The sequence below is a fragment of the Crocuta crocuta genome, unplaced genomic scaffold (assembly GCF_008692635.1).
Source record: "Crocuta crocuta isolate KB4526 unplaced genomic scaffold, BGI_CrCroc_1.0 scaffold177, whole genome shotgun sequence".
NCBI classification, from domain to species: domain Eukaryota; kingdom Metazoa; phylum Chordata; class Mammalia; order Carnivora; family Hyaenidae; genus Crocuta; species Crocuta crocuta.
In genome coordinates this window covers 2,055,049-2,067,401 of record NW_027531880.1, presented here as the reverse complement: position 1 = coordinate 2,067,401, position 12,353 = coordinate 2,055,049, and the positions used below count along the sequence as shown (strand labels likewise).

The window sequence follows — 12,353 nt, the reverse complement described above, 5'->3', positions numbered from 1 at the left end:
CTATCCCTTTTCTCCACTTCCTGAGCCCTTTGCTGGCTCCTTGCCCAGCCCTGTGTGAGGGGCCGAGGCCTCCGATTCTCCCTGGCACTGGTGTTGGGCCAGACACGTAGGTGGCTTTTCCATGGCGCTGCTCAAAAACTTGCTCTCCTGGTTTGTTTTTGAGTGTGTGTGTGTGTGTGTGTGTGTGTGTGTGTGTGTTTTCATGCCTACACCCTAGAAACATTCCAACCAGAGGTGCCAAAAATCACAAGGCCCATTTTGGAACTGGTGAGTTCACTGTATTCCGAATGAACCGTCTGAAAGGACTCAACTCCATCTGCGGTTCCCACATGGGGTGGTGGTTGTGGCTACTGATCAGTGATGGGATGGGCTCCCTACTTAGCATTGCTTACACAACTTTGTGAATCCTTTCTATTTATATCCACTCCCTCCTCCCCTCTGAAATGACAGTGCTTTCCCTGCAGGTCATAAAGAAGGAAACCGGATTTTGGAGAGACTTTGGATTTGGGATGACCTGCCAGTATCGGTCAGACTTCATCAATATAGGTAAGACAAAGCCGGTGCAGCGAGGCCGCGCCTCTGCTGCCACCTAGAGGCTGTGAGTGGCCGCGAGGTAGTCGGGGCAGGTTCCGGAGTCTGATGGCAAAGGTGGTGCCATTTCCTAAGAGGCCCTTCCTCTTGGCGGGGACTGAGGGGCTGGACCAGGACAGGGCTTGGGAGTGTGCAACACGTGAGCCCCTATAATCTCCATCAGCCCCTCTCAGTCAGCCCAGTTGTAGCACACAATCTCAGGGGAAAGGCAGTTGTTGCAAAAAGGCAGCTTCCGAGCGGGTCCCCCCAGTGCCTCCTTCCAGCCTGGTTCTGGCTGTAGTCTCTCTCATGGAGAACATTCTGGGCCTCCCTAGTAGCAGGGTCTGCAGCAAGGGCAACATGAAAACTTTTGGAAAATCACTTATCAGAAAATATCCAAATTTCTCTCTGCTGAAGCTTCAAAAATTCCAAATGCTACTTCAAGCTCCAACTGACTGTACGGTCACCAATTAACACATACATGTGTGTGCGCACATCCACACGCACGCACACGCGCGCGCGCGCGCGCTCCCAGAGCCCCAAAAGGAAAGGCCCTTAGGTTGCAGTTGAGACCAAAAGGCAAATTGTCTGCAGCAAGTGAGGGACAAAGGATGGGAAGAGAGCACTCCTGTCCCCCTTGGAAATGCCACTCTCCTCCCCGTAGTGGTACCTACTCATGTGCCTCGAATCAGCACAGAATTGTGGATTATACACGACTAGGGTGTGAATGAACAGGCCAGAAACCTTGATCTTAGGCTCAGCGGCCCAGCGTAGACCCCAGGCTGGGATGGAGTCAGGGAAGCCCTGCAGAGCATGGAGACCCATCCCCTCCACCTCCCTGTGGGCCTCCGGGACTCTGCCCCTCTTGCTTTCTCCTGGTGATTCTTGTTCAGGCCCAAGGCCTGAAGCATCTTTTTTTAAGATCAGTGACTCAATCTGAGCAGCCCCAGGTTTTTGTTCAGAGGGTGTGGTCTACAGGGACTATAGAGCCCCTATAAAAGGAAAGAAACAAACCACTTAAAGCTAAGTTGCAGGAGCACGAGGACATGGGTCTCTGAGTGGCTGGGCGCTCTCACGTACCGGCGACTAACCACAGGTGTCCTGTGATTTCTCTAAGAAATATTTCTAAATGATTCTGTGCAAATCAAAGTTCTCAGAATGACTATCTTTAAAATTTTCTAAAGCAGATTTCCATTTTGAGAAACTCTGTTTCCTTGTGCTGTGTACAGGGAAGGATTTTGTTGTGCTGATGTATGTTTATCCAATTCGAGTTTAGAAGAAATTGGATTTTCCTAAAGATGGGGCATAGCTGCAGCTGAGACATGTGGGGATGGTTGGCTGGTGAGGGTGCTCTTCCTCAGTAAGCCATGGCCATGACCTCAGAATCTCTGGGTCACATCTGGACCCAGGTCATTCTCTGTGACCTTGTATGTATTTGTAAGCATCTTACTTTGGCACCTTTTATTTAATACGTTGTGATGATACTGATGATAATAAGTCAATTACAGGTAACCAAGCACTGCCCCTTACATTACTTCTCGTTTGGTTATGACATCTAGTTCACTTTAGGATAAAGAAACCAAAACTCAAGAGAGGTGAAGTGGTCAAACCAAGACNTTGTCCCAGGCCTCCAGGGGGGGGGGGGGGGCATGAATCACTTGTGTACATAGCCCATCCCCAGGGTGGGATGCAGTTCTCCTGTGCGGGAGCCCCTCCCCCAGGCCCGGTGATGGCCTTGATCAGCGCAGTGCAGCCTGGGGGCTACAGAAGGTAAAGGGCTACGTGATAGCTCTGATGAAAGGTGTTGAGGATGACTTTATAGTTTCTTGTAGGTGCTAAATAAATCTCCTAGGTGAGAAAGGAACAGTGACAAAAAACAGAAGTCTTCTCTGGTTCTGTTTGGTTCATGGTGGGCGTTAGGTTAAGAAAAGACTGGGGCATCTCAGTTTACAAAAGTGAGACTTTAAGGGACCATTACTCTGTGAAGGCGTCCACCAAGGAGTGAAAACAGATTTTCTGAGTAGAACTTCAGAACTGACTATGAGGCCAGTCCCTTAAACATGACACTTCACTGGCCTGTGGGGGGCACACAGCTTTGGGGACCACTTTAGTCTATGAAAGGCAGAGTGTTTTGTGGGACGTAATTTTTTTCACGCTGAGATCCCATTACTCTTTCAGACTGCAAGCGCCTGCTTCGTTCTGTTTGAATGACAGGAGGCCACATTCAAACAGAAACAAGAGTTTTCACTTGAAGGTTTTAAGCTGAACAGTCTTAACGCGGGGCTCAGGCCAACATGAGCACTGCTGATGGCTCTCAAAAGCAGACAGATGCTGGCGCTTCTCTTTGCAGTCTTGTTCTCTCAAGGACTTGGTGCTGGCTGGCACTACCACCAGGTTTCTCTCTGTTCGGGATCCCTGAGTTCCCTTTCCCGGGTGGACACGCTCATGACTTGGGGTGGGGGCGGGCAGTGACACGTCTTCCTGAATGCTTCTTCTCTTCATGCCAAACCCTGTGCGGATCAGAAAGGCAAATACAGATCAGGAGCAGCTTGGTTCAGCGCTGTGTTCTCTCCTGCCAGGTGGCTTTGACTTGGACATCAAAGGCTGGGGCGGAGAGGACGTGCACCTTTACCGCAAGTATCTCCACAGCAACCTCATAGTGGTGCGGACGCCGGTGCGGGGACTCTTCCACCTCTGGCATGAGAAGCACTGTGTGGACGAGCTGACCCCTGAGCAGTACAAGATGTGCATGCAGTCCAAGGCCATGAACGAGGCGTCCCACGGGCAGCTGGGGATGCTGGTCTTCAGGCATGAGATAGAGGCTCACCTTCGCAAACAGAAACAGAAGACAAGCAGCAAAAAAACATGAACTCCCAGGGACAGATTTGGGGAGATGGTTTATTTTCTCCATTTTGTGATTACTGAACAAGTGGTTGCGACAAGGAAAAGACTTCCATAAAGGGCAAAAAAAGAATTCGACTCATTAGTAAAAGAGACGAGGGGAGAGAGCCTCCGATTTCTCTATGCCTATTTGGCTTGACGCAACAGGAATGAAAATCTTTGCCTGCAAAAGTAGCCCAAATGCATCCTGTGCAGTGTCTGACAAAGGCAGAATGATTGTGAGGTTATAAGCCTAAAGGCGTGGAGGTTCTGATTATGTGTACAGCAAAGTGAGAGCTATTATCTTTTGTGCTCGTTGAAATATTCATGAATTAAGACCAGTTTTGTAAAAAGTTCTTTGGAATGAAAGGCAAGCACATGTCTCCCCTTATGAACAATTATGCTGGCAGGGCTGTAGTGCCCAGGAATGCTAACGTCAGAAGGCAGGGGAGGAGACCTCGTGAAACTCACAGATACACCCATGGCGATCCTTGTGAGTCTATTAAAACCAAATGGACCCAGAAGGAAAAATTAAAAAAAAAAAACTATTGTGCCATTTCTACCCAAAATTAACCAAAAATAATCTGTTCATCTTTTTTATTATAGTTTTAACCGTCTCCATTTCTTAATTTTATTTAAAAATGCACTTTTTTTGCCTTATGAGTTATATTCTGCTTATTTAATTACCAATCTGCAAGCCTTACTAAGAGAGCACAAGTTAGCATACATTTTTATATCTTTTAGGATACTTTTAGGTGTATTATGAGAAGTTTTAGTTCAGATTGATCCCCACATCCAAGGACATGCCAAATGCTGATCCCGTCAGACACTGAATGTCAGACCTTTGTCATATGGAAGTCGTGGTGTGGGGCTACTGATACAGCAAGACATATAGATACTTTATCTGAAGAATATTTCCCAAGAGGCGCAACTGAACACTGGAGGGAAAGACAGATATACTTTTTACCTTAACAGAAGAGGAAAACTCATTCAGACTGGTAATATCTTGATTTACTCAGAAGTCAAAAAATCCATTTTCTCCTCAGGAGAACTGGGGATCACTTTCTTACCTGTTTAAATAAACCAAAGTATACCATGTGAACCAAACAATCTCTTTTCAAAGCAGGGTGCTCTTCCTGGCCACTGGCTTTCATGAGAAGAAATGCAGAAAAATGTATTTTGTGAAAGATCACTCCATCTGCCAGAATCAAGTAAGATGGAAGATTTTGCTAAATGTTCACCTACTCCAATCTAGGTAGGGTATTTAACTATTTTTTAAATGAAGCAGATCTACTTAGTCACTAAGATGCTTCTGAAAATTGCATTTTATTACGGTTTCCAACTATTAAAAAAATAAATACAGTTAACATTGAGCGGTTTCTACATTCATGTGAAAATTATTTATTTATTAGCCAGCACCAGATGCATGAGCTAATTATCTGTGATTCCTTGCCTTCTGTTTGCCCACAGTCAACTCATTGTTTAAAAGCTTCAGGAACATTCAAGCTGTTGGTGTGTAAAAAAAAAAAAAAAGGCATTGTATTGATTTGTACTGGTAGTTCATAAAATTTAATTAAAACACAGGACATGAATGGAAGGTGGCATTGGGTAGCTAATAAAATGTGATTTGTGGATATGATATCTTCTTGGAGCAAGAATGCCATGTTTTTAGTTTTGGGAAAACTTTTTATATGTGCAGAGATCAGGGTCCCTCAACCTTGGTGCCACAGACATTCTGGGCTAGATCATTCTTTGCTGTGGGGGCTGTCTTGTTCCATGTAGGACATTTAGCAGCACCTCTGCCTTTTCCCACTAGATGCCAAGAGCATCTCTCACCTAGTTTGACAACCAAAATGTCTCCGGTTGTTGCCAAATGTCCCCTGGGGGGGGACATAAAACTATACCTGGTCGAGAACCACTGGTCTAGAAGGAAGAGAGAACCATAATGAAAAATCTGGGCCGTGTATACATTTTACTTGTCCTTTTTATTTTTTTTGTTTTAACGATTATTTACTTTGAGAGAGAGTGTGTGCACACATGTAAGTGGGGGAGGGGCATAGAGAGAGGGAAAGAGAGAATCCCAAGCAGGCTCCATGCTGCCAGGGCAGAGCCCCATGTGGAGCTGGACCCCACGAACCGTGAAATCATGACCTGAGCCAAAACCAAGAGTCGGACGCTTAACCAGCTGAGCCACTCAGGCGCCCCATTTCTCCTTTTTAGTTAGAAGAGATTGAGAAATGATTTCTAAGGTCCCTTACTGATTGAGTTTCATATTTTCACATACACCAGTGACACTGGAGATTCCGGGCACGTCTGGCTTTGTGGGACTGACCTGCACATTCCCCCTGTTTTCTTCCACTGTCTGGAGGACGTACTTCCAACAGGCAGGCAACAGGGAGCAAATGCTGTGATCAAGGAGTTAGGCAGGTCTAAGTGCCCTGCAGATGGTAGAGTCCCAGGCTGGACTCTGGGCCAACTAGCCTTTGTGCTGGTTTAAATTGCATATCACAGATGCCTGAGGCGGTGAGTAAGAAGTGAGTCTCAGCAATTGGTTAAGAATTGCTGAGGGGAGCTGAAGAGAAGAGGAAACAGCGTAATAAACTATTTCTCCCTTTTTAGAACTTAGCTAAAGGAGTTTTATCAAGAAGTAGGAGCCCTCTTGGGGTATCTGGCTCATGATCTCAGGGTTGTAAGTTCAAGCCCCATGTTGTGGGTAGAGATTACTTAAAAATAAAATCTTAAACAACAACAACAACAATACAAGCCCTCTGAACGTGCATGTAAGAAGGGATCTGGCTTAGTCTGAGCTGCTACACCAAAAATACCTAGACTGGGTGACTTAAATAACAAAATGATTATTCAGGTCCTGAAGTCTGAGAAATCCAGGATCAAGGCATGGCAGCTCCAGTTTCTGGTGAAAACCCATCTTCCTGTGTCTTCTCAGGGCTGGGAGCAGAGGGCTAGCTCTCTTCCTGTCTTAAAAGGGCACAAATTCCATCTTGGAGGCTCCCTCCCTCATGACCTAATTACCTCCCAAAGGCCTCACTTCCAAATACCATCACATTAGGGTTCCAGTGTCTGAATGCTGTGGGGGCACAAACATTCAGTCCATAGCAGGACCTATTCCCGTTCCCTGGACCAAGACACATACAAAAGAAGGGTCAGTGAAGGCGCCACTGAAACATTACAGTCAGGGGCATTTACCTCAGCAGCAAAGGAAAGCAGTAATGAGCTCTGGCTTGAAAGTCCCGGTCATGACATCTTCTAAAGGAGAGCTACTGCCAAGGGAGCACGGAGTCTTGGGTTTGTCTAAGGTCCCTTCCGACTCCCTACATCCTCCGTCTGTCCTTACAGTATAGAAGTCACCTGGTAACCAGCCCGGCTATCTCTCTCGAGCTGGGGTCTCTGCTACAGACCTGGGTCTTGTGGGGACGTGGCCCTGTGAGAAATGCTTGTTTGCTCCACCGCCCACTCTCCATCCCCCATTGCAGCCAGTTGTTGACCATTCACCAGCACACCCCTGCCTCCCAGTGACACACAGTTCTCCTTGTGCTGGCGTCCCCCCAGCCGTCTGCTTTGCAGCACCCATTCTGTGTTCATAGACGTGGCCAGCTGCCTTCTCCGCACATCAGTGATGGGAGAATCAGGCCTAGGAATTTGCAACAGGTGAACAGAACTGCACACAGCCCTGCTTTGAAGATTTTGTGACACCCAAGTAGACATCACACGCAGTTCTGAAAACTACGAAAATTGCTGCTCAGAACCTAATTTTAATAAATTTTGTTTCAGGGAAAAGCTAATGTTATCTAATCTTATCAGGGTTCAGTTCAGTGTGTGGTAGTTAATACCGAGGCTTCCCCAGCCAGATTGCCTGGGCTCAAATTCTAGTTCTTTCACTGGCAACCTATATGATCTTAAGCCAGGCACTCAGTATCTCTGCACCCCCGTTTCCTCATTCAGGGCAGTGAATGCAGCCACATCTGACGTACACATCAGGCGCATAGCAGGTATTCACATCCAGCTGTTATTCTTCGGTACGAGTTCTGCATTCACAACTCTCCGGCTTCCCAGCACGTCCATAGCACCTCTTGGGCCAAAATGGGTCACACATTAGAGATCATGAACCCATCACGTGTGCACCATTGTCCTTTATTTCTGTCATTCTGAAAACAACTTCCTTCTACCTGAAGAAGGGTAACTAGGAATGTAAAATATAATGGATAACTTCTTCCTTAAATTGCACACTCAGGAATTTGCAGTCAATGACCCCCTAGGCATTTGGGAAACTTTAGAAGTGTTTGAGGTAGGGTGCATAGCCAGGCACCTTCTGTACAGAACGCCAGCCTTCTAAGGCAGGTAATGTCATTTTCCCGGTGCAGAAGTGGTAACAAACTCGCTCAGAGGCCCAGACTGAAAGCGGCTGGCTCGTCAGGCTCGCGCATTATCGCCCCATCCTCCCACGAACTCCAGAAGGCTTGAAGGTCAGGGGATGAGGGTAGAGAAGGGAGTTTGGGCTTGGGGGCGAGTCCAGATTCTGTCCTCTTGTGCCTCAGTTTCCCACTGGTTCCCTGCTCTTCAGCCCACCTGAGAATCCCGACAGTAACTGAAAACAACACAGTGATCCAGAAACATGCCAGGCTGCTTCCCTGCAGCTGCTGTGAAACTGCCTGAGCGTCAGGCTCCACAGCCTCAGCCTCGGAAGCAGCCCTCCAGCAGGATCCCAGGGCCTTGCACTTCAAGGCTGCCTTGAATGGGAGGGGAGAACAAGTGGGAATTCCGGCGTTTTGAAAAGGATTTGACGTTGTTTCTGAGAATTGCTGATCAGAGATAATGCCCTTGGGCGGTCCCTTAAAGGGTGGGTGTGTTTTACTCCCGACACCCATCAAGTAACTGGCAGCTCTGTGTGATCCATATTCTGATCAGCTTTATATTTGAATTCAAAGCTGTTTCTCCCGGCAGGACTCCGTGCTTTGCTGTTGCTGCCAAAAACTATGGGGCCGGTGCCAGCTGGTCGGGGGCTTTGGGTGGTGGTTTTTTCAGCACACGGAGAATGTTCTCTCAGTCGGCAGAGGTGCCTTTCAAAACGTGTCTGTGCCGCTGGTCCTCCGAAGGTGCCCTCTGGAGGGGGCAACCCCACTGCCCCTTGGCTGTGTCTGCCTTGTCTGCTCTTCCTTTTTTTTTTTTTTTTAATGTTTTATTTATTTCTAGGAGAGAGAGAGAGGCAGCATGAGCAGGGGAGGGTCAGAGAGAGAGGAAATCACAGACTCTGAAATAGGCTCCAGGCTCTGAGCTGGCAGTCAGCACAGAGCCCGACGCGGGGCTCGAACCCACGAACCGCGAGATCGTGACCTAAGCGAAAGTCGGACGCTTAACCGACTAAGCCACCCAGGCGCCCCCTTGTCTGCTCTTCCAAGGGAGGGTGCAGGTCACATCCTGGGGAGAGAAGCAGGCCCTGCCTCGGGGCTGTCTCTGGGTCGGCCAGTCACCCAGAGGCTGAGGGAGGGCCAGGCCACCTTCAACAACCTCTGCCCAAGACTCATCAAATGTCCTTTGGTGGCTGGCTTTGCAGACGGCCTGCCTGCCGCAGGCAGTACCCAGGAGGCACACTTGGTGAACTGGCCTTACTCTTCATCACCCTGCGAGTCGGGTCGTCAGCTGGAATTGAGGTGAGCACGGTCCCGCCGGTGATTCCCTCCACCTCAGTTGTTCGTCCCACAGTCTCCAGCCCCAAAGCCCGCGCCCCGACCAGCACCCTTCAACCCCAGAGTTTAAAGAATTTCAACAGTAATCATCACCCGGCCTGCTAGGATGTCAAACCCCATTTGAAACGGTTAAGAAAAATAAACATTTAAAAATACATAAAAATGAACAGCAAACAGCAAAACCCTCAAGTTGAATTCAAAGAAAGGCTGAAAGAAAAATGTTTTCTAACTACTTGTTCTTTCTTCTAGTCATTAGCCTCGGACAGAGCCATGTAAAAAGCCCACCTGTAATGTGTGAGGCTGTCAGGAATAGCGGAGTGGTGTGTTTGGGAAGCATTTTCTAGAGCCCCGCCGCACCACCGAGAACACCTCCGGAGACCAGGGGCTTGCCGTGCGGTTTGGTTGCTGAGGCGCAGCGTGGTGGAGGGTTACCGGGATCCTGACTCAGCTGGTAGGAAGGTAATCAGGAAGGGAAAAGAAAAGCTGATCTAGTCTGACGAGGGTGACAGGGGCTTGTCCCCTCCCTGGAAGCCTGGTTTAGCAGTGGCACCGCCTACCTATTTGGGAAACAAAGCAGAGGAGATCTCAAAGGGATCTGGGTTTGGAGTAAGTCTTCTAGTCAAAAAGGCAGGGGATTTACCCTGCAAATACCTAGGCAAATACCCGGGGATTTGTGACCAGGAATTCCAAAACCACTGAATCAGTTTGTCAAAGATCAATTCAGACTGGTCACTGAAACCTTGGGGGTTGTCAAAATTCGAAGGTAAGAGAATGCCCTCCCTATGCCATTTCTAATCCAGACGAAGGTAGCCATCTCTCTGTAAGCCGTTTCAACTGGCTGATACATTGTGTGGCTCATTATATCCCTTACTCTAAAAGTTTCCCTTTCCCCCCTAAAATTCATCCCAGAAACTGTAGCAAATGGGCCATTAGTACACACAGCCCATTGGTGATATAAGCCACGGCGATAACAGAGGAGCATGGAGTGAGGACCCAAGCTTTGTTGGACCCGTGATTCACAAGGCATAACTACCATTTGCGGAGAACTGTACATATGCCAGACACTCTGCATCGGTCTTTAAACCTCAGAACCCAATGGGTGTAGTAACTCCGATTTGAGAGCTGGAGCTCAGACAGGCTTATTTTTTTCTCTCTTAAGATTCCACCCAGCTGGTTAATGATACAGCCAGGATCCCAACCCTGACTCTCTCCTATACCGAGCTAACTCCAGACTAAATAGTGTGTTGCTGCCACACAATAAAAAGAACACTTTTGTTGTGTAAGCCTCTTGCGAGTTTGCAGTCTGAGGCAGTAGGAGGAAGTGTCAGGATCCGGCACAGGGACAGAAGGAAGCACAGCGGGTGCGCTGGAAATAGAACGGTAGAGTCCACAGTGGAGGCAGGAAGTCTGTGATGGGAAGGAAAGCGGTGAGGAGCTCTCCAGAAATACAAGAGAAAAGGCGGGAGAGCTGAAAACCATGAGGACGGGAGGCAGAGGGCAGACATCAGGTAAGGCTTGTGACCGCTCTGCTCCTGAGGAAGGGAAGGCGTGAGGCAAACAGATGTGTTCTTTAAAGATGTAATTGTAGAAACGTACCTTCTAAAAAAAGACCTACAGGCTGCCGTCTGAAAGTATTTATCACATCCTTGGCAAAAACGAAAGCAGAGGCCCAGGGAGACACATCCACGTGTCCCCTGTAAGTCATTTGTGTGTGTGTGCATCACACGCCCGGCGTCCCAAGGTGTCTGCGTCCTCACATGTGCCCATAACGCGTGTTGGAACTCCAACGAGAAAGCTGTCTCTATGGAAAGGAGCAACTGCAAAACTTCAGGCCATGAATTTCTTCTTTTCCAAATCTGAAAGCAGATTCTGTGCCACATGAGCACCTGTCATACTTGTACACTTAAAAGGATGGTTAATTCTGGAGTGTAGCTCAGGCAATTTTGTCTATAAATGCATCTAAGATATTTTAAGTGACCTGTCCGTGGCCCATTTTCACTTTTTCTCCCTTTTCTTGATCCTTTTTCTTCACTCTCCATATCATTTTCCTCTTCCTGGTCTGAGGTTTGGACCCACTAACATTTCTTGGCATTACTTAGCTCTGCTGGGGACGCTGAGGGACAAAGTAACTTCCTTGTGCCTCCTCCCATAGCAGGGTAGGGTCGGAGGCCAGAACCAGGGGCCTGACAGGTAATCTGATGGGGGTTAACGATTGTGACAGTCTGGCAGTAGAGGGATGGCAGCCAGAGAGTCTCAAAGGACTAGGAGATTCTAGAATCTCATCGAGGGAGTTGAGAAAGAGAAGAATTGACATGGGCAGTGAGAGGGCATTTACCCACAGTCCCAAAGAGATAGGGCCAGAACCTGGACAGTAACCCGAGAGGAACATACTAGACCAAGAGACTTTAGGCAGGTTCAGGGGGCTGGGCTCGTTGAGGCAGCAGCAGGAGGGGCCCAGGACCAGGGTCTGGATATCCTTGCTTTAGGTCATAACTAGGGTCAGACACAGGGAAACTGTGTCTAATAGCTGAGCTAGGATGAGAATTCAGGCCCCCTCAATCTCATTTAGTGTTCATCAGCTTCTGATTTCTTTACCATTTTCTCTCCCTAAGAATTGCAAGTATTACTCGTGGCCATCACATCATCAAACAATGGACAGCTTATTCCTCTGAATATTAATAACCAACAGGATACAACAGTACAGAACTCAGATCTGCTCCCCCTTGTACTATTAGGTTAATTCAGTCAGGTCATTTGCTGTTTCCCCAATGGGATGTTAATTAGTGTCCTTATATCTGGGTATGACTGTACTTATTTCCTCCAAAATATTCTAGGCAGAGGGTGATGCTGGAATTGTATGTCTTCATAATTATTAGTGACTATAGGGTACTTTTCTATTTATTTCAAAACCTTAAGACTTCAGAACTGGATGAAATTAATAAAAACCAGCTAGTAAAAGCGCCTTCTTTTAATTAAAATAGAACTACCATATGACCCAGTAATTCTACTTCTGGGTATTTATCCAAAGAAAGCAAAAATACCAATTCAAAAAGATACATGCACCCCTATGTTCATTTCAGTATTTACAGTAGACAAGCAACCTAGGTGTCCTCTGATAGATGAGTGGATAAAAAGATGTGGTATGTATATATATATACAATGGAATATTAATCAAAAAAGGGATCTTGCCATTTGTGACAT

General features: G+C 47.4%; 1 protein-coding gene across 2 annotated transcripts in view; it reads left to right on the top strand.

Annotated features, from left to right (window-relative positions):
* CSGALNACT1 (chondroitin sulfate N-acetylgalactosaminyltransferase 1) overlaps positions 1-4,823 on the top strand; it is a 349,679-nt gene extending 344,856 nt beyond the window's left edge. For both annotated transcript variants that reach the window (XM_077773090.1, XM_077773089.1), the window contains exons 8-9: positions 465-546; positions 3,150-4,823. In XM_077773090.1, the coding sequence (XP_077629216.1) occupies positions 465-546; positions 3,150-3,439 (372 nt within the window). In that variant the 3' untranslated portion in view covers positions 3,440-4,823. The remainder of the gene's footprint in view (positions 1-464; positions 547-3,149) is intronic.
* Positions 4,824-12,353: the final 7,530 nt, after the last annotated feature.